Below are 26288 nucleotides of genomic sequence, written 5' to 3' on the forward strand. Positions count from 1 at the left end.
CTGGACTCCAAGGTCCTCGATACACAAACAATGAAGTGAAGTGATTTGTACCGTGTGGATTAAAATCGGAACAGGGAGTAAAATTCAGAATGGATATAAAACATTATTTCATGTCTTTTTCTGCAGATGTTTAATTGGAAGGTGGGTGGAATGTTGATTTGGAAATAGCAAGAACATTATGTTCTGAATATTCCCATATACAAATGATTGTGTATTGTTCACCAATATTAAGGGCCTTGACTGAATATGTCATTTGAATGACAAGGTCTCGTACATGTTGCAGTCTCTCTGCTCCACTGTAGTTTGTTGATTTATAGAAAAGTACATAGCACAGGAACAGCCTGTTGGTCCATCATACAGTATCTCGGCTGACCAGGATGCCAATCTAAAGGAGTATCCATCTTATGTCACGGGCTTGAGCAGGATTTGGACCTAGAACATTCCATCCCAGTAGATGTGTACCAACAAGCTAATGACTATAGAGTTTGCTCCCCCCGAGGTCCCACAGGATGGAACAAGACAAAGCAGCATCCATCATCAAGGACCTCATCTCACAGGACATGCTCTCTTTTCACTGCTGCCATCAGGAAGAAGGCACAGTAGCCTCAGGACTCACGCTGCCATGTTCAGGAACAGTAATTACCTCTCAACCATCAACGTCTTGAACCAACTTCACTCAACTTCGCTTGCCCCATCACTGAAATGTTCCCACAACCTATGGACTCACTTTCAAGGACTCTTCATCTCATGTTCTCAATATTTATTGCATATTTATTCATTATTATTATTTCTTTCTTTCTGTATTTGTACAGTTTATTGTCTTTGAACCATATGCACGTATACAGCTAAATGAAACATTATTTCTCTAGGGCCAGGGTGCAAACCACAGTCCATATAGTCACACACACAGCACATATAGTGTTAGAAAGCCCAGAAGAATTTAATGCATTCTCAAATATCACACACACATAACAAAATGAAAAAATAACAGAAGAATCTGTGATTGAATTGAATTTGTTCATGTATTTCAGGGCAGAGAGAGAGAGAGAGAGATCCATGTGTTAGTTAAAGGTTAATATTCTCTGAGACAAGAAATAAAGAAGGCACTTAGTAGAAGTTTCATACAAAAACACATTTGTTAGTGCGTAGAACAGAAATGCTGCATCTGTCAGAATGTCTCTAGAATATAAATAACACTTTGACTCAGATTATCAAAATCAAAAGCACAAGGCAATAGTTCAAAATTCTGCCAAGTTTGTTTGATTCTGAGCATCCCAAGTAGATTGTGAAAATACCAAGATCACAGAGTCTTGGAGCAAGAGATGAATCCACTTCAAGATGTCTGGAATCCTGAACAGTCTATGTTGCTTGCCAGCAATGAAACTAATATATTCAGCATATTCTTTATTCCTGTCTCAATTCCTGTTCTACAAGTGGTTGGAACTTTTGATTTGAAAGGCTTTCTTTTTTCAGGTGTCAACTGCAGGGATAATATTGAGCAACCAGTTTAAAGATGACAATTCCATTTGATCTACTCTGCTTAAAACGATACCCGAGAGAGTGAGTTAGCAACCTGGCTTGCACCCACTGATATGATCCTGATAGTGGTGCCTCAGGTGCCTTGCACTTTCTCCTTTCCAGTTGGAAGATATATACTTTTTGCTGGTTTCCACCATTACAGTTCTTAAATTGGTAAATTGTTTTAATATTATGTACTGAGGTACCATGAAAAGCTAGTCTTGTACACCATTCCTACAGATCAATTCATTACAAATGTGTTGAGGTTGTACAAGGTAAAACAATAACAGAGTGCAGAATAGTGTTACAGTGCAGAGACCATGCAGTGCAGTCAGGTCCAATGTCACAATTGTGAGGTCAAGAGTCCATCTTACTGTACTAGGGAACCGTTCAAGAGCTTTATAACATCGGAGTTGAAGCTGTCCTTGAGCCTGGTGGTACATGCTTTTAGGCTTTTGAAGGAGTGGGGTGGGGAAAGAGAATTCCGGGGGGGTGTCTTTGATTTTGCTGCCTGCTTTACTGAGGTAGTGAGAATTGTAGACAGAGGCCATGGAGGGGAGGCTGGTTTTGGTGTGCACTCAACTTCCTGCAGTTTCTTGTAGTCATGTGTAGAGCATGAAGTATATGGCTAGAATTATTTCTATGGTGTTTTGGTAAAAATCAGTGAGGGTCAAAAGGGACAAGTTAAATGTTATTAGTCTCCTGAGAAAGCGCAGGTGCTGGTGAGCTTTCTTTGCCATACTGTCGATGTGGTTGGACCAGGACAGGCTACTGGTCAAGTTCACTCCTAGAAACTTGAAACTCTCGACCTCAACACTATCGATGTACAGGACACAGAGTCTCACAAGCTCAGAAGTACACCCCATTCTTATACCTTTAAGGTCAAAGGTTCAGTAGTTGATTCAATAGAGTTTCAGTAGTTACAATGACATTCTTCAATATTTTGGGTTGACAATACTTCCTTTGAATTACATAACTACTGCGAGAGACGCTCTAAATGTTAAACACCCCTGTGGGAAAAAAAACAATTGACACAGATATTCTAAAAACTTCTGAAGACAGAGAGCCAGACACCCAAGTTTAGTGTTTGTGAGAACTAACTCTCTGAGTACAGAAATATCCCTACTATTGATAGATCAGCTATTTGACGTGCTAAGTGATTGTATCAGTCTAGTCTATGAGCTTCCTTGAACTTGTTTACAATGGTGAAAATTACTTCGTTTCCTAGATTGATGCAGGGCAATTAACACAATTCCAATGATGCAGGTGCAAATGTATCACAGTCACCAATTTGCAAACCATATGTCTTAGTCTGTGGGCCAGCCTGTGCTCCACAGACGGTGTCGTATTTTTTGCAAAGATGTGCTTTTTCTGCTTGCAATTTACATTTTACATTAAGAATTGAAGGCTGGTTCTTGCTTGAATTAATATGTTCTATATTCACGTTACAAGAAGGATGTTCCTTTAGAACAGAGGTGTGGAGGAGTTTCTTTAGCCAGACGGTGGTGAATCTATGGAATTCATTGCCACAGATGACTGCAGAGACCAAGTCATTGGGTTTATTTAAAGTGAATGTTGATAGGTTCTTGATTAGTAAGGGTGTCAAAGGTTACGAGGAGAAGGCAGCAGAATGGGTTTGACAGGGATAATAAATCAGCCATGAGCAAGTGATGGAACAGATACAATGGACCGAATGACCTAATTCTGTTCCTACGTCTCATGGTCGTATGAAAATCTTAATGGCTTAACTGACTATACCCTTTGACTAATGATTAATGATATGTCAAAGAATCCTTTGGTGCTAGAGTTAACAAGGTAATCAATAATTGTTATCATTTGACAGTGTTCCAGTCAGAGAGTAAGCAAATTTAATAGATTAAGAATCAGGATCTGAATCAGAATCAGGTTTAATATCACCAGCACATGTCATGAAATTTGTTGTCTTTGTGGCAGCAGCATAATGTAATGCATAATAATAGAGGAAAAAATGGATGTTGAGGGTCCTTAATGATGGACGCTGCCTTTTTAAGGCATTGCTCCTTGAAGATGTCCTGGTTACTACAGAGGCTGGTGCCCATGATGGAGCTGACTAAGTTTACAACTCTCTGCAGCTTATTTTGATTCTGTGCAACAGCAACCCTGCCCCCCCCCACCACCCTAGACGGTGATGCAACCAGTTAGAATACCTGACAGTATAGCTGTAGAAATTGCAAATGTCTTTGGTGACAGAGGTATTAGAATAGCCAAGAATAAAGTGAATCGGAGTGGAATGACATGAAACTTGATGGTGTTGTGGATAGCAAGGGCAATTGTCAAAGGCTACAGAAGGGTAGGGAACAGATGGAAAGTTGGATACAGAGCTGACAGGTGGAATTTAATACCGACAAGTGCAAGGTGATGAGTTTTGATGAGTCAAAGAGAACAGGTATAGTAAATAGTAAAGTACTAAGGAAAGTTGATGAAGAGAGGAACTTTGGAATTCAGTCCATATCCTCTTGCAACACAGATACTGTAAATAAGTTATGGAGGAAGGCATGTGATGTTCATAGGATGGGCCATTGAGTTCAAGAGTTTTGTTACAACTTTGCAAAACTTTGGTTAAACTGCACTTGGGAACAAAGTGCTAAGTGGCCAAAGTGCTACACCTGCCCATACACCTCCCCCCTCATCTCCATTCAGGGCCCTAAACAGTCCTTCCTTTCGGGTGAGAAAACACTTCACCTGTGAATCTGCTGGAGTTGTCTATTGTGTCCGGTGCTCCCGAGGTGGCCTCCTCTACATTGTCATAAATTGCTCATCATAAATTGTGGGACTGCGTCACTGAGAACCTTCGCTCCATCCACTGAAAGCAGAACTTCCCGATGGCCAAACATTTTAATTCCAATTCCCGTACTCGTTCCAACATGTCAGTCCAAGGCATCCTGGTGCCATGGGGAAATCTCTCTCAGGGTGGAGGAGCACCACCTTATTTTCCATCTGATAAGCCTCCAACCAGATGACATGAATTTCCATTTCTCCTACCGGTAAAGAGAATTTCCTCCCCCTCCTCTCTTCTTCTATTCCTCTCTCTGGCTTCCTACCTCTTCTCATTTGCCTAAGACCACCCCCAGGAACTGTGAAGAAGGCAGGCTTGGGAGAATGAGAGTCTATAAATGTGGTGGTGAAGAAAAGGCAACAGTTACAAGAAAGCCAACTTTAGAAGTGGCTACATTGCATTTCCATTGATGAGTAATCTCCAGTCCAAATGCTGTGCTTCTTTGTATCATACACAGGGGTGCTCCCTGATGAGGTAACCGTAGCCTTTGGCCAGGGGCAGGTGGCGCCCAACCTTCATAGAGTGTTTCGACCCTAAAATACTAAACTTTCTGGCTGGTGGATCAGCTGTTGTGGCCAAGTCACTGCCCATCTGCTCCTGACATCCAGCTCAATTCCTCTCACCTGCTCCATATCCAGCAAGAGGCTCTTCCTGCTTCCTCCCCCATCCTCTGAGCCGCTTGTTTCTTGCTCTTTTCACCAAGGCCCAGCCCAGCCCAGTCAGCAACCTCCATGCTGACCTTGCTGGGAACCCCCGACAGCCAATCTCCACTGGGAATAGCCACGTCTGCCATCCTTTGTCCCCGCTCTCCTGGACAAACAGAAAACTGAACCAGTATGCTGAGGTGATTATTGCTGGAGAGCTGTTGTAAATAAAAACAATAAAAAGCTTCAAAGTTCAAATCAAAGTACATGTATGTCACTATATACAGCCCTGATATTAATTTTCTTGTGGGCATACTCAGCAAATGTATAGAATAGTAACCATAACAGGATCAATGAAACATCAACGAGAGTGCAGAAGACAACGAACTGAGCAAGTGCGAATATAAATAAATAGTGCTAAATAACAAGAACGTGAGATAATGAGATAAAGAGTTCTTGAAAGTGAGAAAGTGCTTGTGGGAACATCTCAATGATGGGGCAAGTGAAGCTGAGTGTTGTTATCCCCTTTTATTCAAGAGCCTGCAAATGCATCCACTTTACTTTGTTTATTTAGGTGTAATTCGTTCGTAGGTTTAATTCTTATTTTCCTAAGTCATTGTGTGTTATGTGTACTACTGTGCTTTACACCCTGGTCCAGAGAAAAGTTGTCACATTTGATGGTATACACGTATATAGTTAAAAGACAATTGCACTCTACTGCTGCCACAAAACGACACATTCCACAACGTATTTCAGTGAAAATAAACCTGATTCTGATTCTGAGATGTCTTCTGACAAGAAAACTAAAGAGTTTTCATACAAACAAGAGATTCCGCAAATGCTGAGATTCCAGATCAACACACACAAAGTGATGGAGGAACTCAGCAGGTAAGGCAGCGTCTATGGAGGGAAATATGTGATTGATGTTTCGGGCTGATACCCTTCATCAGGACTGGAACTAAAGGGGGAAGAAGCCAGAATAAGATGGTGGGGTGAGGGGAAGGAGTGCAAGTTGACAGGTGAGGGGGGAAAGTGGGTGGGTGGAGGAGGGGAATGAAGTGAGAAGTTGGGAGGTGATAAGTGGAAGAGGTAAAGGGATGAAGAAGAAGGAATCTGATAGGGGAGGAGAATGGACCGTGGAAGAAAGGGAAGGTGGAGGGGCATCAGAGGGAAGTGAGAGTCAGGTGAGGAGAAGGGGTGAGAGGGTAGGCAGAATGGGGAATGGAAAAAGAGAGGAGGGGAGAGGGGAGAAATTGCCCCCAAACATCAGAGTTTGATTTGTTCTGCAAAAATAACTGCAGATTTTATGAGCTCAGGGCATAAAGGTCGAACTAAACTACAGATTCTGACGATCTGAAAGAAAAACTGAAAATGATGGAAAATCGGCGTGCTGAATTTTTCCAGCAAATTGTTTTATGTTCCAGCTGTCTAAAAAGTGTTTTTGACTAAATGTTATTTTTGTCTTTCTATCCTTGGCAAAAGCACTTTGTCACAATGTTTCAGGTCAAACCCACTTTGTTACACAGTCAGAACATAAAACAAATCGCTGTAGGAGGAGCATCTGTGTGTATGTGGTGGGGGGGGGGTGTGAGGAATTATCAATATTTCGGGTTGAAACTCTCCCTCAACTCTGATGCTGTTTTTTTTTGCTGTTGATAGTTAATTTCTTCTCCCAATTCCTGCTTCTGCAGTCTCTTGTGTTTCTTGGTGTTCACCTGCTGGAGAATCTCCCCTGGTCCCGCAAAACCAGCTCCATAGCCAAGAAAGCCCAGCAGCGTCTCTACTTTCTGCGAAGGCTGAGAAAAGTCCATCTCCCACCCCATATACTCACCACATACTACAGGGGATGTATCGAGAGCATCCTGAGCAGCTGCATCACTGCCTGGTTCGGGAATTGCACCATCTCTGATCGCAAGACCCTGCAGCGGATATTGAGGTCAGCTGAGAAGATCATCGGGGTCTCTCTTCCCGCCATTACAGACATTTACACCACACGCTGCACTCGTAAAGCAAACAGTATTGTGAAGGACCGCACGCACCCCTCACACAAACTCTTCTCCCTCCTACCATCTGGCAAAAGGTACTGAAGCATTCGGGCTCTCACGACCAGACTATGCAACAGTTTCTTCCCCCAAGCCATCAGAATCCTCAATACTCAGAGACTAGACTGATATCTACATCATTTATTATTATATTGTAATTTGTCCTCTACTCTGCCTATTGTCTTGTTTATTATTTATTGTACAGCCCTGCACTGTTTTGTGTACTTTATGTAGTCCTGTGTAGGTCTGTAGTCTAGTGTAGTTTTTGTGTTGTCTCACTTAGTCCAGAGTAGTTTTGTGTTGTTTCATGTAGTACTAGGGTCCTGGAGGAACGTTGTTTCATTTTCACTGTGTACTGTACCAGTAGTTTATGGTCGAAATGACAACAAAAAGCGACATGACGACTTCTGGATGAAACATAAATTCGGTTTCACTTTCCACTGATATTGCCTGAGCTATTATGTGTTCCCAACACTTCCTGTGATTACTGTGCTCTACAATTATTTTTTTAACAATAGAATTCCACACAGTGGAGGCAATTCCACTCAATGCTAATTGCAGCGTATTGTAGTGTGGATAGGTGTGGGAGCCGGAACAGGAATCCACTGCAAATCATTTCTGAAACCAATGACCAAAATTTAGGACAAACACAAATTTGGATACTTTAATCTAATTAAACAAAACACATAATTATACAAAAATTGTGCAAAGTTAGAAAAGTGTAGAAACACTAGCCCAATCATGAAGCCCTCCGTTGATTGGGGTCGACTATTGATACTGCGTCCTAGTTGTCTACGTGATACACAAACCTGGGCACCACGATCTGGAGATCGCTGTAAGCTGTTGCCCGTGGAGCAGGCTCCCCCTCTCCACACAGCTGATGAGTCCAAAGGAAGGGTAGCGACCGATGTAGATTGATACCAGTAGCGTTGCCGGAGTTGCCAGCCAGCACTGAATTCAACACAGGACTGCGTTAAGGACTCCACCTCCGAATTTTTCCTTGGGGTTTACTCCTGAAGCCTTCCTCATGCCTCAAGGCAAGTGAGGGTTTGAGATCAGAGTTTTCCTTCTCCTGGATAACGGCTGTTGTGCCCCATCTGTCATGGGCGACTGGTTTTAAGGCACCAGTAATCTGCCTTCACCCGTTCTCCAGTCGGTAGAAACGGTTCTACCGGTTTTAGTAGCTAGTCCACACGTAAAAGCCAGGACTGGACTTGGTTGTCAGAGGCTGTTTGAGACACAAGCCATTGGGAGCATTTAACAGGTAGTGAGGGCCTATCCCCGCCATCTCTGCTGGCCATGACAACCTTAAGGAACCTGGTCCAATCAATGGATCTGATAATAAACTATTCTTGGGGGAAAAATATTGACAAGGCACTTTCTTACTCTCTTTCTTTCTCTCTTTATTTATTTCTTATTTGACGATACAGCGCGGTGGAGGCCCTTCCAGCCCTTCCAGCCGCGCCGCCCGGCAACCCCACAGACCTAATTAACCCTAACCTAATCACAGCACAATTTACAATGACCAGTTATCCGACCTGGTACGTCTATGGACTGTGAGAGGAAACCGGAGCACCGGGAAACCCCCTGCATTCCACAGGGAGCATGCATACATGTAAAAATAGCCATGCTGATAAATCGTACACCAGTAGTAGTCTGGTTTATAATCTCCGAAAGATGGTGCTGATGAAATATTGTATTCAGTACTATTTTTATAAGAATACTCCTCTGCCTCAGCAAAGCTTCGAGTATCAACAGGCATTTATCAGAGAATGGTGGCTCTTTTTGTTAGCGGAATAACTGCTTGGTCACGTCCGATCTGCTTTCTACCCTCTTAATACAGGAGCACCAAAACAGCTACAACAGCTCTATGTGTGTGTGACCAGAACCAAACTGAACAGGAGCGGAATCGCTTTGCGTCTTTAATGAGGTCCTAATTCTGCGAGGCAAATCAAGATAATCTCGCCACTTTAAAAATGTATGATCACAGGACGACTGGTTCAGGGAATGCGCTGTCTGAGTATTAAGGCGTGCTTTGCAAGATCTAGTTAATTAATCATTCGTACCCTGGTTCTGAACCTGCATTGTCAGTTTCTAATGTTAAGTTCCAGGAAAGTCGTTCATAAAAAAAAATAGACATTAGAAAATGTGTTTTCAAAAGAAATGCGCTTCAGTTATTTTTTCTTTTTGTTGGAGTTGTGAGCAGGAGTATGTTATTTGTCTCATTTGTTTTAAAAGTGCTGAAAGAATTATTGGTCTTTGAAGAATATTGTGCAGTGATATTTGTGCGAACGCGTGCCACACCGTGGTCAGTCTGTGGTACTGCACCCGTTGCAGCGGGACCCATCTGGAACAGACAATAAACGTCTATTCAGCGGAAACGCTGTTATTTCTCAGACCTTCGGAATATTCTTCCACTCTCTCGTCTTTCCTGGATCATGCTTCAAACACATGTGAAGTCCAACGGTGCTAGAGTAAATTACAGGTGCTGCAAATCTGAGATCAAAAACAGAAAATGCCAGAAATGCTCATTGGCTCACGCAGCATCTGTTGAGAAAGAAATTCAGGTAACTTGCCATTTGATGATCTTTTATCAGAGCTGGAGAACAACATAGTTGAAAAGATATCAATAAGGTTGAAAGAGTACAGAGAATATTTACAAGGATATTGCCAGGACTTGAGGACCTGAGTTATAGGAAGTGTTGGATAGGTGAGGACTGTATTCTCTGGAGTGTAAGAGAATGAGGGGAGATTTGCTAGAGGAATCCAAAATTATTGGGTGGCGGAGTGGAGATGCGTCTCTGCCAAAGGAGGTGTAAGGAACTCCTTCCCTCCGCTAGCCTGCAGATTACCCTTGGGCAAGGGAGATGAGGCTGAGTACAGGGCTACGGTAGGAAACTTTGTCACATGGTGTGAGCAGAATTATCTGCAGCTTAATGTGAAAAAGACAATGGAGCTGGTGGTAGACCTGAGGAGAGCTAAGGTACCGGCGACCCCTGTTTCCATCCAGGGGGTCAGTGTGGACATGGTGGAGGATTACAAATACCTGGGGATACAAATTGACAATAAACTGGACTGGTCAAACAACACTGAGGCTGTCTACAAGAAGGGTCAGAGCCGTATCTATTTCCTGAGGAGACTGAGGTCCTTTAACATCTGCCGGATGATGCTGAGGATGTTCTACGAGTCTGTGGTGGCCAGTGTGATCGTGTTTACTGTTGTGTGCTGGGGCAGCAGGCTGAGGGTAGCAGACACCAACAGAATCAACAAACTCATTCATAAGGCCAGTGATGTTGTGGGGATGGAACTGGACTCTCTGACGGTGGTGTCTGAAAACAGGATGCTGTCCAAGTTGCATGCCATCTTGGTCAATGTCTCCCACCCACTACATTATGTACTGGTTGGGCACACGAGTACATTCAGCCAGAGACTCATTCCACCGAGATGCAACACAGAGTGTCATAGGAAGTCATTCCTGCCTGTGGCCATCAAACTTTACAACTAAAACAACAGGAATTCTGCAGATGCTGGAAATTCAAGCAACACACATCAAAGTTGCTGGTGAACGCAGCAGGCCAGGCAGCATCTCTAGGAAGAGGTATAGTCGATGTTTCAGGCTGAGGCACTTCGTCAGGACTAACTGAAGGAAGAGTTAGTAAGAAATTTTTACAACTCCTCCCCTGGAGGGTCAGACACCCTGAGCCAATAGGCTGGTCCTGGACTTATCTCCTGGCATAATTTAAATATTACTATTTAACTATTTATGTTTTTTTTACTATTTAATTATTTATGGTGCAACTGTAATGAAAACCAGTTTCCCCCGGGATCAATAAAGTATGACTATGACTATGGCAAAGTGTAGCACCTGCATAACTCCCCCCCCCCCCACTGATCAGAGTGGGTGGGTGGTCGTATGAGCTGTTGGTGTGTATCGCAAGTCCTGGTTATGCAACCACTGACACCGCCCACTGCCCAGATAGAGGCAATGGCAAACCACTTCTGTCGAAAAATTTGCCAAGACAAAGTCATGGTCAAGACCATGATCGCCCATGTCATACGACATGGCAAATAATGAACGAATGATCACAAAATGATGAGGCGTAGTGACAGTGTAAATGCCAACAGGCTTTTCCCACAGAGGTTGGAGGTCTATAGTCTAGAACTAGAGGTCATGAGTTAAAGGTGAAAGGTGAAATAGTTAAGGGGAACATGAGGAATTTCTTCACTCAAAGGGTGGTGAGAGTGCTGAATGAACTGTCGGTGGAATGGGTGGATGTAGGTTCAATGGAAAAATTTAAGAGACGTTTGGATAAGTACACGGATGGGAGGGGTATGGAGGTCTATAGTCTAGGGGCTAGGCGGAGTAATAGTTTGGCACAGATTAAATGGGCTGAATGGTTTGCTTTTGTGCTGTGCTGCTCTAAATGATTCTACTGCAGTAAGAATTACTCGCTAGTAGGATTAGTTCAGCCGTCAAGCTGTTATGTTCTGGAGGAGGTGATCCTCTAGGTACCGCTCCTTCTGTAGGTTAATGAAGATGGTACAACGTGTCTGGAGCAACAAACAATCTGCGGGGGGGGGGGCGTCGCCATGGTGTAACACTGCACATCGCCAGTGACCCGGGTTCAATTCCCGCCGCAGTCTGTCAGGAGTTTGAACGTTCTTCGCGTGACTACGTGGGATTCCTCTGGCGGGGAGTTTCTCTGGTCCCCCCACATTCTAAAGATGTATGGGTAGGTTAATTGGTCGCATGCGTGCAATTGGGCCCCGCGGGCTTGTTGGGCCAGAAGGGCCTGTTACCATGCTGTATCTCTTATTAAAAAGAAGTCAATTAGTCAGGCAGCATTGTTCTGGGCTGAAGCCCTGCATTTGAGACAAAGCGCCAACAATTCCTTTGCCTCCATGGATAAAGCTTGACCCTTTGAGTTCCTCCAGCGGATTGTTTGCTGCTTCATGTTCCAGCATCTGCAGTTTCTCTTATGTCACCAAAGTACCTGAACCTTGTTAACTGGATGCCGGGTATTTATTCGATATCGCTGCTTTACCTTCAAGTACATTGAGCTACTCGGACTAATTTAAGTGGCAGGTAGTGTAGAACAATTGAGACGTCCCTTTTATTTAAAACCATTCAATGAATCTGTGTCATTGACGTCTCTGGGGAGTGTTCTGCAGCATTTGCTGAGCCTGTATTATGAGGTTTGAGATAAGATATACAGCTGGAGATGAAGTGTACCGGGTTAATGATCACACCCATTAATCATGTGATTAGCAAGCCAATCCGTGTAATGTGAAATTAAGGTTTAAATAGAACAGGTTGATCACTGTCCACAATGGAGTTCAAAGCTTCCATTTATAGAGTACCTTTAGTGTCTTCTGGGCAATTAATTACTATTGAAGAGCAGCCACTAAAATTAAACAGGTAACGATTGCACATTCATCTGCTCACTCCTTCAGTAACACTTACTTCCAGATAAAGATAAGATTAGCTTTGTTTTTCATCTGTGCATTGAAATGTACAGTGAAATGCCTCGGTTGCATCATCGATTTTTGCAACGTGCTGGCACATTTTTGCCTTCTGCTGGTATCAATGTAGCATGCCAACAATTCACTAACCCTAACTAAAGGTGTCGAACTTTACGGGGAGAAGACAGGTGAATGGGGTTGAGAGGGATGATAAATCTGTTATAAGTTATCTGTTATCTGTTATAAGTCTGTTATCTGTCAAGTAGGGGACCGTGCACAATTCTGATTTGATGGAGATGGACGTGAGAGTACGGAGGAATATCTGGAAAACTTCTGAAATGCCCGCTTTGCTGCTACTGTGAGGTAACCAGAATCTCCAGAGCTGAAGGCCCTGAAATCCTCCGCTTTGCGTGTTTCAGTGGCTGGGGCGAGGTCGAAGGCGCTCGGCAGAGGATGGCACTCGGGAGGCTGTATCGGAGGGGCTGGTCAGAAGCTCGAAGTTTTTGGATAGACGGACTCAGTGTCGGCTGGGGTCGGCTGCTTCCAAGGCATCGGCAAGTTGACGGTACCTGGAGGTTTATGGCAGGGAGTTTCTCCGTTTTGCCGCCTGCTATCGGGGACTCGGGAGTTGATCGACTCGGGGACTTTGAGACTTTTTTTTACCGTGCCCATGGGTTGTTCTAAATCAAATTATGGTATTGCTTTGCACTGCTGTAACTATATGTTATAATTATGTGGTTCTGTCAATGTTAGTCTTTGGTTTGTCCTGTTTTCTGTGATATCACTCCGAAGAAACATTGTATCATTTCTTAATGCATGTATGCATTTCTAAATGACAATAAAAGAGGACTGAGTGTTCTCATAATCCAATCTAAATCAGCCATGATGGGGTGGTAGGGCAGATTCAATGGGCTGAATTCTCCTTTTACGTCTTGTGTATGTCTTCGGAATCTGGGAGGAAAATGGAGAATCTGAAGGAAACCCACACAGTCATGGGGAGAACATGCAAACTCCTTACAGACAAAGGCAGGCATTGAACCCTGATCGGTGCTCACTGGTGCTTTAAAGCAACGGGACGCACCACTACACTGCCATGCCCCCCTGCACCTGAGGCCCATGAGTTCATTTTCCAATTCCCAAGACAGACCTGGGCCATAATTTGGTACTTCAGTGGGAAAATTAACCATCCGCCCTCTTCACAGTCAGATTAGAAGATATTTATTACAAAGGATGATGCTTCTGTTGTTCAGAAAGGTGCCGCTCAGCCTAATCCCTTTGGAGAGTCCGGAGCACTTTCAAAGAAGAGCGAGCGGTTCTACTCGATGGCTCAGTGAACAGTTATTAGAACAAACAATCTGCTCAAAACCAGGATGCTGCTTGTGGAACCTTGCTCTGCTTAAACTGGCTGCTCCGTGCTGAGTCCTGGAGCAATGACCATATCTCAGAGAGCATGGAATAGAGGGGTGGTGAAAACCTGAAATAAAAGCAGAAATGGCTGAGATTCAGGATGACAACCTTCTGTCAGAACTAGGAGAAGTTAGGCATGTGCCAGATATAAGAAACAGCAGAAACACAGTAGAAGCAGGAGTCAGCCATCTGACCCAATAAGCCCGTTCCACCATTCAATAAAATCATAACTGCTCTGGCTGTGGACTCAACTCCACCTGCTTGCCTTTTGTCCATAACCCTTACTCCCCCTGCTATGCAAAAATCTACCTAACTGTGTCACAAACATATTTAATGATGTAGCCTCTATTGCTTCTCTGGGTGGAGATTAATTACAAAAGCAGATTAATAAGTGGAAGGGTTATAAATGAGGGGCAGAGATAAGGTGAGTGTGCAATAATCTTTTCCCCAAGATTGGAAAGAGCTGCCAGAGGAAGAGACTGATGCAGGGACATTCACATTTAGAAGGTACAAAGACAGAAGCATAAACTGCAAAGATTTACAGGTATACAAGACCATAAGACATAGGAGCAGAATTAAGCCATTTGGCCCATTCCATTAAAGCTGATTTATTATCCCTCTCAATCCCATTCCCTTTCCTTCTTCCTGTAAACTTTGACATCCTGACAAACCAGGAACCTATCAACCTCTGTTTTAAATATACTCCACATCCGTCTTGGGCAATGAATTGCACAGATTGACTACCCTCTGGCTAAATCTTTGTTCTAAATGGACGTCCCTTTATTATGACGCTGTACCTTCTGGTCCTAGGCTCACTCACCATAGGAAACATCCTCTCCACATCCACTCTATCTAGGCCTTTCAATATTGGATAGGTTTCAATGAGATCCCCTCTCGTTCTTCTAAACCCTAGTGAGCACAGGCACAGAGCCATCAAATCGCTCCTCATACACTATCCCTTTCATTCTTGGAACCATTCTTGTGAACCTCCTCTGGATTCTCCAATGGGAGCACATCTTTTTTTAGGTAAGGGGCCTAAAAATGCTCACAATACTCCAAGTGTGGTGTGACCAATGCTTTATAAAGCCTCAGCATGACATCTTTGCTTTGATTTTCTAGTCCTCTTGAAAAGAATGTTGATATTGCATTTGCCTTCCTCACCGCCGACTCAAGCTGCAAGTTAACTTTTTGGGAATCCTGTACAAGGACTCAAGATGCTCCAGAAAGCCATCTTATATGCATTCTACACATTTCCTCTCTTGGGATCGAACAGCAACCTGATGTTTTCAATGTATGGGTCAGATGCTACCTTATGGGACTAGTTTAGGTGAGAATCTTGGTTGACATGAACCAATTGGGCCAAAAAGCCAGCTTCTGTGTTGTGTTACTCTATAACAGGGTGGAAGTGAGGACTGATTCAGCAAAGAAAGGAATGAAGATCCAGAGTGGTCAGCATAATGGAAGATTCAAACTCAGATTCAGTAGGTTTGATTTTCAGGACCACTCTTGGTTTGGCCTTGGTAAACTTATTTGATTCTTTAAGGCAAATCTTCATCAGTGCTGCCCTGAAGAATCAGATTAATTTATAAAAGCCAAACCAAGAGTGGTCCTGAACCCAAAGCTACTGACTCCCTGAAAGGCATTCACTATTCTGATTAGCAACTTCTGGCTGATGACGCTAGGTGTGATCCATTTTTGGTCACACATGAACAATCTTCCTCCAAGAGGACTACAGCCTTCTTGTGGTTTGGAGACTCAGTGACCCAGAAAGCTATGCTGGCAGGGGTCAGAGCCCTAAGCTTTGGCTCTTGGTAGGGTCACCCATGTGAAACAGGTCAAAGGGTAGAGGCCAGACTAAGAGCGGTCAATCAGTCCTTCAGGTTCGGGGTTCGGCTTTGGGTTAATAACCCTGACTGGTCTAACAAAACTGTAACAGAAACAGCAAAGAAGACTCCTCTGCCTCTGAGAGTGATGGTGTTCCTGAGTCTCCACCCAGGACTTGCGTGGCTGACAGCAGTGAAAACTGAGAGGAACCTATTGCCATGGTGATGGAAGCCCTGGATACTACCAAGACCAAGGACAGAGAGAGATGGAGGACTTTCACTGCTGCCCTAAAAATGCCAGTGGCACAAAGGGTAGTTAATAAGTAATGAACATTCTTGGCTCCAATGGTACAGAGCTGGGAAAAATTGAGAAAAGGGTTGAAATAAAATGCTTTTTCAAACTAGCCAGTACCAACTTTATAGGTCAAATGGTCTCATTCTGCTCTGTATCATGCCTCGCAGCCAAGTATATTACAACATATTGACCAAGGACTCTGTGCAAAGATTCATAAAGGCCTTGAAACTGTTTGTCCGCGTTTCGAAGTGTGACACAGGAACTTGATCAACCTGAGACACAAGCGATTCTGCAGATGCTGGAAATCTTGAGTAAAGCCTACAAAGGAAAGCACTGGAGGAATTCAGCTGTTCACACAACATCTATAGAGGGGAATGGACTTAATGATTTTGCGTGGTGCAGTCGGTAGATGCGCTCAGGTTCAGTCCTGGCCTCAGGTACTGTGGGGAGTGTGGAGTTGGTGGTATCTGCGTGGAGTTTACAGGGTGTCCTTTCCAGTTCCGTTAGAGTCCGTAGGTGACACTGGACAACATTCCCCCCCCCCCCCAAAGTGTTGCTTCCTCAGATTTTTTTTAAATTTATGATAGACCACGTCAAACTGAGCATAAATATAATTTCAGACTACTTGTATCACGTCGGAATTTGGAGAAGGAAGAAGTGAACTTTTCTTGAATATAAAGCATTTATTTGCATAACGGTGCTGATGCTTTGCAATAGTTCAACTAAGCTAAAAATGTTTTGTTGATGATTTTCATTTGTACTCAGTGTCTGAGGCTTCTCGCTTAGGTGTCCAGCAATAATCAGCCAGCACTGATGAATTCCAATTTCTCCATGACCGCAATGTCCCGGTGAAACCTTTCAGCAGGCTCGTCGCTGACAGTAGCAAGATTTGCAGGGAAGAAGTCTAAATGGGAACGCAGAAAATGAATCCTTAGTGACATGTTGCACTTCATGGTTTTATATGCTTGAAGCACGTAGTTTGGTGCTCTGTTGTTGACAAGAAAATTTTCGACAATATCCTTGCTATTTTCTCCAGTCCCATTAGAAGCTTTAAGAATTGCCTGTTATTGATGACCTGTTTGCTTTGTGGACCAACAAAAATGCCTTCCTCGATATTGGCATCAGTTATTCTGACTTGAATTACGAAGTGAAATGGCAAATATAAGCGATTTCAAAGTACTAGGGAAATTTCATGGTGATTTTCATGATTAGCAGCCCAAAATCCATAAGATACACCAAAATATATTCAGGAAACAAAATCTTTGTTGTCCAGTGTAACTGGGCACTGTAAATTGCTCCTGGAGTATAGGTGAGTGGTAGAATGAGGGGGAGGGGGAGGGGGAAGGGGAGGGGGAGGGGGAGGAGGTGGGTTGGATGATGAGAATGGGGGGGGGGGAGTCCCGTGGAATTAGTGCTGGACACTGACTCACCAAGGGTCATGTTTCCGTGCAGTAGGAATAGGTCCCACTGTTTAGCATTGCTCATTGAAAATCGTGAGCTGTAACGGGACGGGTCTGATTGACACATCTGAACGTCATCAACATGTAAGAGTGATGTTATCCGACTCACATGATCTGTGTGCTTGTGTGTATTTGTGAGTGTTTCTTTTGGTATATAAGACAGTCGCCGGGCCCTAAGATTATGGGATGGGGGCATATTTCCTCCTCCCAACACCGATATCCCCTTCTTCTGTGGGAGTGACGTGATGTGATAACTTTTATTGCACCAGAAGATATAGCAGCAGAATTAGGCCATTTGGCCCATCGAGTCGGCTCCATTTCATCATGACTGATTCACTTTTCCTCTCAGCCCCTACAACTGCCCCCCCCAACATATCCGTTCATGCCCTGACCGATCAAGAATCCATCAACTTCTACCTTAAATATACGTAAAGACTTGGCCTCCAAAGCCGCCTGTGGCAACGAATTCCACTGATTAACCACTCTCCGGCTAAAGAAATTACACTTCATCGCCGTTCTAAAAGGACGCCCCTCTATTCTGAGGCTGTGTCCTCTGGTCCTAGACTCTTCCAGCATTATCAAGGCCTTTCAACAATTAAATATTTACCCGTTACATTGCAACGTGTGTGAGAGAGTGAGAAAAAGGGAGAGAACGAATTAGTTATCATTCACAAAGGGGAAAATCCTGACGAAGGGTCTCGGCCCGAAACGTCGACTGTTCCTCTTCCTAGAGATGCTGCCTGGCCTGCTGCGTTCACCAGCAACTTTTATGTGTGTTGCTCCAAGTCATTAAGTTCATCGCAACTTTAAAGTTTGACTCCTAATCATGGCATTTTACTTTGCCGGTAAAAGTGCTGCGTAAACACGCACCTGGAAAGACGCTGTATTACTTTATGAATGCTAAACAAACACCAGGTAACTATAGCAACAGTGCCTGCTCTCAGCGATGATAAAATGCTGACTGAATCAGCTGACGAAACCAGTTAGAGCCACGCCCTGTTGAGTGAACGTGTGTTGGCGTAATCACGCAGCGTTTGCATCTTATTTACATGGGAAGCTCGGCCTCGTTAACCGTTCATTTTCAAAAGACGCACCAGTGTTCGCAGAAAGACGGCCTCGCAGTCTTGCAGTGCTTCCCGCTCTTGCTTAAGTGCCGCTCACTTGCATTCGTGTCAGGGACGACATTCACACCGTGAAACAAGTTTCATGTCTCGCTGCTCGCTGAGATACTTCGCTTTATTTGCGGGTTTTGCAATGCAATATTTCTGTAGCGCGCCTCAAGGACTAAACGTACTGATTCTGTGCATTAAAAGTTAGCACATCAGATCACTCCCACCAAGCTGAAGAAGAGGGTGTTAGGATGGGGAACTATGCCCCCATCCCATAATTTCCGGTCCCGGAGTTCGCCTTATTTATCAACACAAAGGGCCGACTCTATATTTTTATTTAGAGATACAGCAGAACGGGCTTTTCCGGCCCTACGAACCGTACCGCCCAGTAACCCACCTATTTGACCCTAGTCTAATCACAGGACAATTTACAATGACCGACTAAACGATATATCTTTGGACCGTGTATCCGGATGGTACATAGAAACCCTGTGTCCTTCAAACTAATAAAGAGATTTTGAACGAAGCGAGCCCGAGCCCAGTTCCGCTAACAAAGACACGTCTCTATTAAAAAGCGCTCTTTCAAATCTTCACACCCCCGCTCTGTTCTTAACCGAGTGCAGCTAAGGTTAGAGATGCAGCTGTCGGGTTTGCCCATGTGGCAGGATGTTCCGAGACAAGGGGCTGTTTTGTGCTCATCTGAAACAACTGGCTAACTCCAACTTCAACAGGAAAAGGGTCACGGAACCAGCAGCAATGCCGAGGGAGAAAACAGAGAGCGTACTGAACTGCTTCATACTGAAATCCCGTAACACTGCGCTCTCAATAATGTAAACGTAATACTATTTAGAATACCGTACTGAATAATTAACCACACAGGCGTGCATTTAATGTGAGAGGAGGTAATTTCAAGGGAAGTGTGAGGGGACGTTTTTTTTATACTTAGAGAGTGGTGGGTGTCTGGAATGCACTGCCGGGGTGGTGGTAGAGACGGACACATTGGAGTCTTTCTTTTCTTTCTTTTTAAATCTTTTTATTCACATTGGAGTCTTTTAGATGGGCACATGAATGTGAGGAAAATGGAAAGATGTGAACTTTGAGATTAGTTTAGTTGACCAATTGATTACTAATTTAATTGGTTCGGCACATCACTGTGGGCCGAAGGGCCCGTTCCTGTGCTATACTGTTCAATGTTCTATGTGTAAGGTCTATAATATATAGCAAGATAGTCTAGAATTCTAGTAACGTTTTAATATATCCAACAGTTTAAACTCGAATCTCTACTCTTTATTTTCTGCTCTTTTCAATCTTACACTGTACTGCACACATTTCGTACAGTTTAAAAAGACGTGCCGAGATAACATGAAACACAGTGGGAAAGGACTTGAGTGAATCATATACGCAGACCTTTTGCTCTCCCCCGTGTTATAAATCCGAACGGCAAACAGGTACCACACTGCAGATTTCATTCCAGAATAATTTTGCAAATTTCCATCCCAATGCACAATCATTAAAATTACCGCCCAATAAAACAGAATGACAAATCAGTCTATGCAGAAGTAGCTTTTGTTTTTAATTAAACACTGGTCTCTCGCTGGGACGGTACAAGGAGAATCTCAGTGACGAGGCGTCACTAGGACCCGGGGGCGCGGTGTCTGCGGTGTTTGCCGAGGCTCCGCCCCTCCAATAACACGTGAACCTCCTCCAGGAAAACCACCTCCAAACATCAACAGAGCGGGCATTCTGGATTCAGAGTCGGCGGGAGGGGGAGCTGGTCCGCTCAGCATATATTACCTTAGAGATTGGAGCTGCCCGTAAAACCTGAAACCCATCCGGTCTCAACACATTATAAAGCCCTATGAAAACTGAGTGACGATCGGCGTCCATCTCATCTTTCAAACGACAGCAGCATGCCCGGTTACGACTATAAGTTTCTGGAGAAACCGAAGCGGCGATGTCAGTGCCCTCTGTGCAACAAGCCGATGAGAGAGCCCGTGCAAGTCTCGACTTGCGGGCACCGTTTCTGTGACACCTGTCTGCAGGAGTTTCTCAGGTAAATCTTGGCAGAGTTCAGCCCCGATCCTTCGGTTAGCAGCAAGGGTCCGGTACCAGTTCCTGTCCGTCCCCCCCGCCCCACTCCCCCAGTGCTGGGTTCAGATTAACGGTGGGTCGGAATGCACACGAGTGCATGATGTGTGTACACATAATGAGATTGTGTTTGTATAGCTGCATTTGGATGTGAAGGAACGCTTTGGGATGGGGTGAAGTTTGTACTTGTACATATCAGTGAACGCAGGTGTGGGGTAATGTGCGTAAATGTATGTAAACGAACTTGAGGTGAGATGTGTAAATGAACGCATAGACTTGGGTACACTGTGTATTCTCGTTCATTTCAGTCCGAAGCAATCTTTCGGCGTCGGTCACTGTATAATGCATACAGTATATTGTGGGACATGAAGTTCTTCTTGCGCGATCCTTCTGTGCGAATTCATTTAACTCGTTGCATCCGATTGATTTTAGACAAATATTCGGAACTGCATTTACACCCGACGAGCGTCGGGGAGGGTCGCGGGGTGTCGGAGACAGAGATTTCTCCGTTTGGTCAATTACTGAACGTTGCGTGTGGGACCGACAAGTAAGAGTGGAGTTAGAATTTGCTCAAATCTCTTGTAATTTATTAACCCGTCGCATTGCGTGTAAACACGGTTTTTGTTCAGGAGCGAACGTGTTTGTTACTTGAGCGGGAGAGAGAGTCTTCCCTTTTAAGATTGGGAGGAGGTTGTCCGTGGGTGTTGAAGGTGTCCCCCCAATCTCCCTACCCCCTCCTGTCGGAGCGAACTCTCTCCGCTTGACTGTAGGCATTCAGCGGCGCCACCCGAGGACGGTTCACCGACCGTGGACTGGGACCCGCTGATGGCTTGTTTCGGAGGGGGATACCCTTCACTACTGTGATCCTCTTCCCAGAGTCGTAAACAGAACGAAAATCGCCGTCATAGGGGGAAAAAAGGACTTGAATTGTCCGTGCTTGGGGCGGTTTCATTGTTTGAATATGAAGCACAGTTCTCCCTGTTTTTAAGTATTTAACTTGTCTGATCTGCTGTACCAATCTCAGTCAGATCTCTCTCCTCTTCCGCGGGGCGCCGCTGGAATGGGGAAGAGACTCCTGTAAAAATTGGGTTTATTGCCTAAACGTCAATCATTGGAATAATTGAGGGGACATTACAACCATTCTACAAACCTTCCATTCAAAATGGCCCATTTTCTTTTCATCTGTAACTCCAGTGAATTATTAATGCATCGCTCGGGGCTAAACTCGATTCAGGTTTGCTGGTGGTGCCAGAAACACAACGATGCGGAGTCCCGGACAACCGAGCGGGCTGTTTGCGAGCGTTACATCTTCATTGTATTAAAGCAGAGCCTCCCTGACCTGACTGCTTTTCTTTAAGAGCGGTGTGTGTGTGTGCCTTAAATGGCACCTTGTTTTTCACAAATCATGTACAACACGAGTCTTTGTGCATCGAGGCGAAGTCTGTGTGTCAGCTCCGTCTCTCCGTCTGACAACCTCTCCCTCTGCCTCCCTCTCTCTATCCCTCCCTCTACTCTCTCTGTTTGTCTCCTTACTTATTCTCTTTGTCTTTCTCGCTCTGCCTCTGCCTCTCTCTATCTCCCTCTGCCCCCTCTTTCTCTTTCTCTCTCTCTCTCTCTCTCTCTCTCTCTCTCTCTCTCTCTGGCTGCCTCTTCCCCCATTCTCTCTCAGGCTCGCTCTTCCTTGCCCCACAACCCCCTCTCGTTTATCTGTTACTCTCTACCTGCCGCTCTGTGGGTGCATGCATCTTCGTGCCCAACTTTGCTTCCTGTCCCTTCGCGTGATATGTGATTGGAAGAGCCTTCTGCTGGAATCGTGGTTACACCCACCGCCCCGCGTTACCTTGCTGACTTCAGGCTGATCATTGAAATGGCAGCATCTTCTGGTCTTCTGGTTGGATTTGTAAATCAATCCCTCCCTCTGCGACGGTTCATTTATTTATGAATGAAACGAAGGGCAAACTGAGCCAATAGCAACTCACTCTAAAGACAATAAATGCTACGGTTTTCGGACTTAGTGGACGAATTTTCTTTGTCAATAACAGTTGTTCGGAGATGAACTGCAAATGCAAAGCCGCCTCCTGGGGAGCGCTCTGTGCAAACTCTGCGTCAGGTATAAAAGCAGTACGAGTGGGTCCGTCAGTCTCACCAGCACTGAAGTGAAAAGTACTTGAAGCAAATTAATCTTTTGAACGCTGGCTTCGGGTTTTTTTTTCTGCCTCCTTCAGCACGCTGTTTAATAGGATATGGACAGTTTAAAAAATCCACTCTTGCCTGTGAGCCATGTGGCATCGGGTGAAGTTGGCATCAAAATCAGATCCTGAGGAAGGAAACGAGGAATTGGTATCCAAGTACAAATTGGCCGGTAATAACGTCGGGATTCTGGAAATGACGTGATTCCAAACCTTGTAATGCACACAACCCCTCGGAGTCCTGCCGAAGGGTTTCGGCCCGAAACGTCGACTGCATTCTTTTTCATAGATGAGTTTTGTGTGTGTGTGCGTTGTTCGGATTTTCCAGCATCTGCAGATTTTCTCTTGTGTGTGATTCCAAACCTTGTTCACATGCAATGCCAAACGCCAGTGCTCTTGCAGGAGGTCTAGTATCTCCGATTGGTTTTGGTTCATGCTCCATCATTAGTATATTTCCCGGATGCTGGACAGGGATAATTTAGAGTAATTACCGTGTGCCTGGCTTTTCCTTCATGGCGAAGTAAAGCAGAGGACCAGGGCAACACACTCAAAATGCTGGCGGAACTCAGCAGGTCAGACAGAGGACGTTTTAGGCCAAGATCCTTCATCAGGACTCCAAAGGAAGTAATTCAGAATAAGGTGGGTAGAGAGAATAAGCTGGCAGGTGATAGGTTAAGCCAGGTGAGAGGGAAGGTAGATAGTTGGGTGGATGGGGGAGGAGGGGGGTGAAGTGAGAAGATGTGAGGTGAAAGGTGGAAAGGGTAAAGGGCTGAAGAAGGATGCTGGGAGGACAGGAGAGTGGACCAGGGGAGAAAAGGAAGGAAGAGGGGCACCAAAGGAGGTTATGGGCAGTTGAAGAGAAGGGAAGTGATAAGAGGGCAGATGTTTCTGGCCAAGATACTTCATGGGCTTGTGTGCATTAATAAATGTTATACGTTTATTTCTAATGGCTTTCTCTCATTTGGCTTTCCAATTCCAGAGCACATGTCTGAATTTGTAAAAGGCCACTCCACAGCCACATTTAAGTGCTGCTAATCTACAGGACTGGCTGGGCTATTCCAAAAGATGCATGGTTTTTGGGTAGTGACACCACAGCAGGTGACAGGGAGGGGAAGGAGATGCGTTGGTGAATGTGGGCATTTGGTTGAAGGCAGTGTTGGGTGGGCCTTACCAATGTTCATTTAGGGGAAGGTCTTCCCTCCTTGGGCTATTGGTCATGGGTGACTTGCCAGCAGTCTGGACCTGTGGCTTCTGAAGGGCCCAGTGTTGGACAGAAGGTGTCTGAGGAGAGGTGGTACACTGCTTCTGCCACCTTCACTGGTCTGCCACGTACTCCCGAGGAAGAGCTCAGAGGTTCTCAGCGCCATCCCAGATGCTGTTCCAATCTGAGCATCACAGGCTAAGGGTTTCCCTTACTTGTTGAAGGTGTTACATTTCCCCTCACGGATGGTTTGAAGAAAGTTTCCTCTGTCTATCAGCTCATCTTCTCCCATGGCAGCTCAGAACAGAGGGTCCTTTCTCAGGAGCTCAGAGCCGGCCATGACAGCATCGACAGAGGGCAATTGAAACCTACTGAATACTGATAGGCCTGGACAGAAGGGATGTGGAGAGGATGTTTCCATCAATAACTGAGTATAGGATCCATAGGTACAGCCTCAGTGAAGGGATAGCCTTTCAAAGGAGGAATTTCTTCAACTAGAGCATGTTGAATCTCTGGAATTCATTGCCTTGGAGGGTTATGGAGACCAATTCATTGGTGTATCTAAGGCAGAGACTGATAGGTTCCTGATTGATAAGTGGGTAAAGGTTTCGGGGAGAAGAATGATTGAATGATGGAGAAGAATGAACTAGTTATGCCCCTATATCTTATGGTCTAAATCAGGAGTTCCCAACCTTAAGTCCAAGGACCCCTTGCTTGATGGTATTAGTCCATGGCTTACAGAAAAGTTTGGGAACCCCTGGTCTAAGTGTCTTGGTGTGAGACTTCATCTCGACTGACTGTAATTTGTGCCTCATGTGTTGGCGGTCCAGAAGAGGATGCTGATGTCGGGTTAACACATCCTGTTAGGGGTTGTGGGAGGTTTTACAGAGGCATCATTGGGGCTGTCTTTTTAGTGCTCTGAGGACCTTTGAGCAGATAATCCAAGTTTTTGAAGTGTACTGGTATCTCAATTTCACAGGAGACCAGGAGTATAATGCTGGTTTCAAGTTCAAGTTCGTGTTTATTGTCATGGGCATACATACACAATGTATAAATGCCGTGAAAACCAGCTTCTTGCAGAAGCATAGTACATTTTAAACATAGATGTAAGGTACATAAACATAATTAGCATAAATTATACATTATTTACACAACACAATAAACAAAGATTTTTAAAAATCCATAACTTTATTGATAATTGAGGGAAATATGCTCCCAGATAGAACCGAGTTGGTTTCAGATGGGTTTGAAGTTATTATTGTCAAACACAATTATACCCCCAGACGGCCTTGAGGTGTGTTGATTTAAAGAGGCAGTGATAAATTTTGCCAGCGTTCTTTGTTAAGGGTCGACATTTCATCCCACCTGGCGCTGTGGAAGTCTTGACAAGCCTGGGGAGGTAGCAATTAATGGACAATCTGGATGAAGCGAAGTGCGAAAGAAGTTTAGCTTTTAGGGCCAGTGGCTGCTACCGAACGATGATGTATCTAGCACTGGCAGTCGGGGCAGAGGCGAAGCTTCCGTGGCTGGAAATCCCAGCTCGAGCATTGACCTGCGAGTGTCATGTTCCATACGGCTGAAAACGCCGGCAGCTCCAATCAGCTGATTGTCTGTACTCTGTTTTAGGATTAAATGCTTCACCCAGGAGCTAATATGTGCACTCACTTATCTCCGCAAATAGCGAATTTTTTCTCCCCCGCAACGGTCGATGGCATGTGGAAAACGTCTGCAAACATTGACTTGGTGGTTCTGTGCGGATTCTACTCGAAGAATTCAATAATGCTGCCCCTCCCCCACTCCAGTGACTGCATTGATTAGTTCAAATCTAATTTTAAAAAGAAGCATTCCGCCCCAATTTTGTAAAACGCGCACTTTTAATTGCTGGTCTTGCCGTTATACAGCCAGCTCAAATGAGGTGACATTTACAGTGTTGACATTAAGTCAATTGGTCACTTGCAGTGGTTAATGCTAATTGAAGCCTCTCTGTAATGTAGCACTATTTTACAAATCGGGTACTGGGTATTACTTTCCTTTAATGAAAACCTGTGCCCTCTGAAAGTAACACCCAGTATGACCTCTTTTTTGATCCTGCAGATCTCCTTGGGCGAACTATAATTCATTTATATATATAGACTGCCCGTCAAGATACAGCCCTCAAGTTTGAGCTCATTCTGGTCAGAGAGCCATTCTGGTTCAGTCAGAGGCCGTCTTGTTAAATATTCAGGAATGTGCTG

General features: G+C 44.6%; 1 protein-coding gene across 1 annotated transcript in view; it reads left to right on the plus strand.

Annotated features, from left to right (window-relative positions):
• Positions 1–20331: 20331 nt before the first annotated feature.
• The window catches only part of LOC134337042 (TNF receptor-associated factor 4-like), a 124198-nt gene continuing 118241 nt past the window's right edge, over positions 20332–26288 (plus strand). The window contains exon 1 of the mRNA XM_063031809.1: positions 20332–20629. Coding sequence (XP_062887879.1) covers positions 20487–20629 — 143 coding nt within the window. The 5' untranslated portion in view covers positions 20332–20486. The remainder of the gene's footprint in view (positions 20630–26288) is intronic.

Source organism: Mobula hypostoma, chromosome 23 (genome assembly GCF_963921235.1).
Source record: "Mobula hypostoma chromosome 23, sMobHyp1.1, whole genome shotgun sequence".
Lineage (NCBI taxonomy): Eukaryota > Metazoa > Chordata > Chondrichthyes > Myliobatiformes > Myliobatidae > Mobula > Mobula hypostoma.